Below are 1,168 nucleotides of genomic sequence, written 5' to 3' on the forward strand. Positions count from 1 at the left end.
GGAGGAGAAGTCTTTATGACTTTGCTACTCAAAAGTGTTAGTGGTGGGGGAGCAGGCTGGAAACTCTGCCTGCAGAAAGAGAAGAGTATGATGGAGCAGGGAAAAACCACCTGTGAATGATGTATGGTGGACTGCATAGATGAATTTTAGCAGCTGAATCCCAAGACAGTTCAAGGGTTTAACTTTAAAAACAAAAACTGTAAGGAATTCCTGCATTATGTTTCCCACATAAATAAGTTGCAGAGCTAATTAGGGTAGTATTGACTTCTTCCCTCTGACATAGAAGATATTTACTGATATCTTTGGTCAGAAATCTTTGAGCTTCATCCATCTCCATGGACTCAGCCACATCTGCATAGCAATAGCTATTGCCTTCTGATTCCTCCTTGCTGGGAGTTCTCATTATTTTTTCAACTTACCTGAGGAGTGGAAACATGAGCTATTTCAGGACTTAATTTTCAGGGTAATGTGCTTCTGATGGGGTCTGGGTTAGCTGAAGGTGGGGATTGCACATGTGAAAGCAAATTACATGCAACTCCATTTCCTTTCCTGCCCTGCCCTTGATGATCCGTGCCCCTCCAGGCATTCACAGCGTCCAGCATCCTGCGCACTCACATCCGCCAGCACTCGGGGGAGAAGCCCTTCAAGTGCAAGCACTGCGGCAAAGCCTTCGCCTCGCACGCCGCCCACGACAGCCACGTGCGGCGCACCCACAGCAAGGACAAGGGCTGCACCTGCTCCGTGTGCGGCCAGCACTTCCCCCAGCAGGAGGATTACAGCTTCCACGTGAAGATTCATGCTGCTCATTAGTCAGGAACCCCACAGACATGTCCTGGACTAGCTTGTTGTGTGTATCAGTCTGTGTGTATCTGTTTGTGCGTGGCTGTGTGCACGGCGTAGAAGGGGACACCTGCAGTGGCTCTTGGGGGAGGTCTGGTCTCTGGACCCAGGGCACATGACTGAGCGCAGGAAGGAATTCTACCTCCCAAAACCCCTTTGTGCACAAATATCACTGTGAGGAGTGTTTTGCATTTCCAATGCCTGTGGACTGCCTGGTACAATCTGTATCAAAGCTTGTGCAAGGGATGTTTTTATCAGGTGCATTTCTCAAAGCTGATTTAACCTGTTCGTGTTGTGTGGACAGATGACCACAGTTATATGGTCTACT

The 1,168-nt window shown here is 48.6% G+C and overlaps 1 protein-coding gene across 1 annotated transcript in view; it reads left to right on the top strand.

Annotated features, from left to right (window-relative positions):
- PRDM14 (PR/SET domain 14) overlaps positions 1-810 on the top strand; it is a 6,385-nt gene extending 5,575 nt beyond the window's left edge. The window contains exon 7 of the mRNA XM_014307847.1: positions 583-810. Within this exon, the coding sequence (XP_014163322.1) occupies positions 583-810 (228 nt within the window). The remainder of the gene's footprint in view (positions 1-582) is intronic.
- The last annotated feature ends 358 nt before the right edge of the window (positions 811-1,168 follow it).

This window comes from Geospiza fortis, unplaced genomic scaffold (assembly GCF_000277835.1).
Source record: "Geospiza fortis unplaced genomic scaffold, GeoFor_1.0 scaffold121, whole genome shotgun sequence".
In the NCBI taxonomy this organism is placed as follows: domain Eukaryota; kingdom Metazoa; phylum Chordata; class Aves; order Passeriformes; family Thraupidae; genus Geospiza; species Geospiza fortis.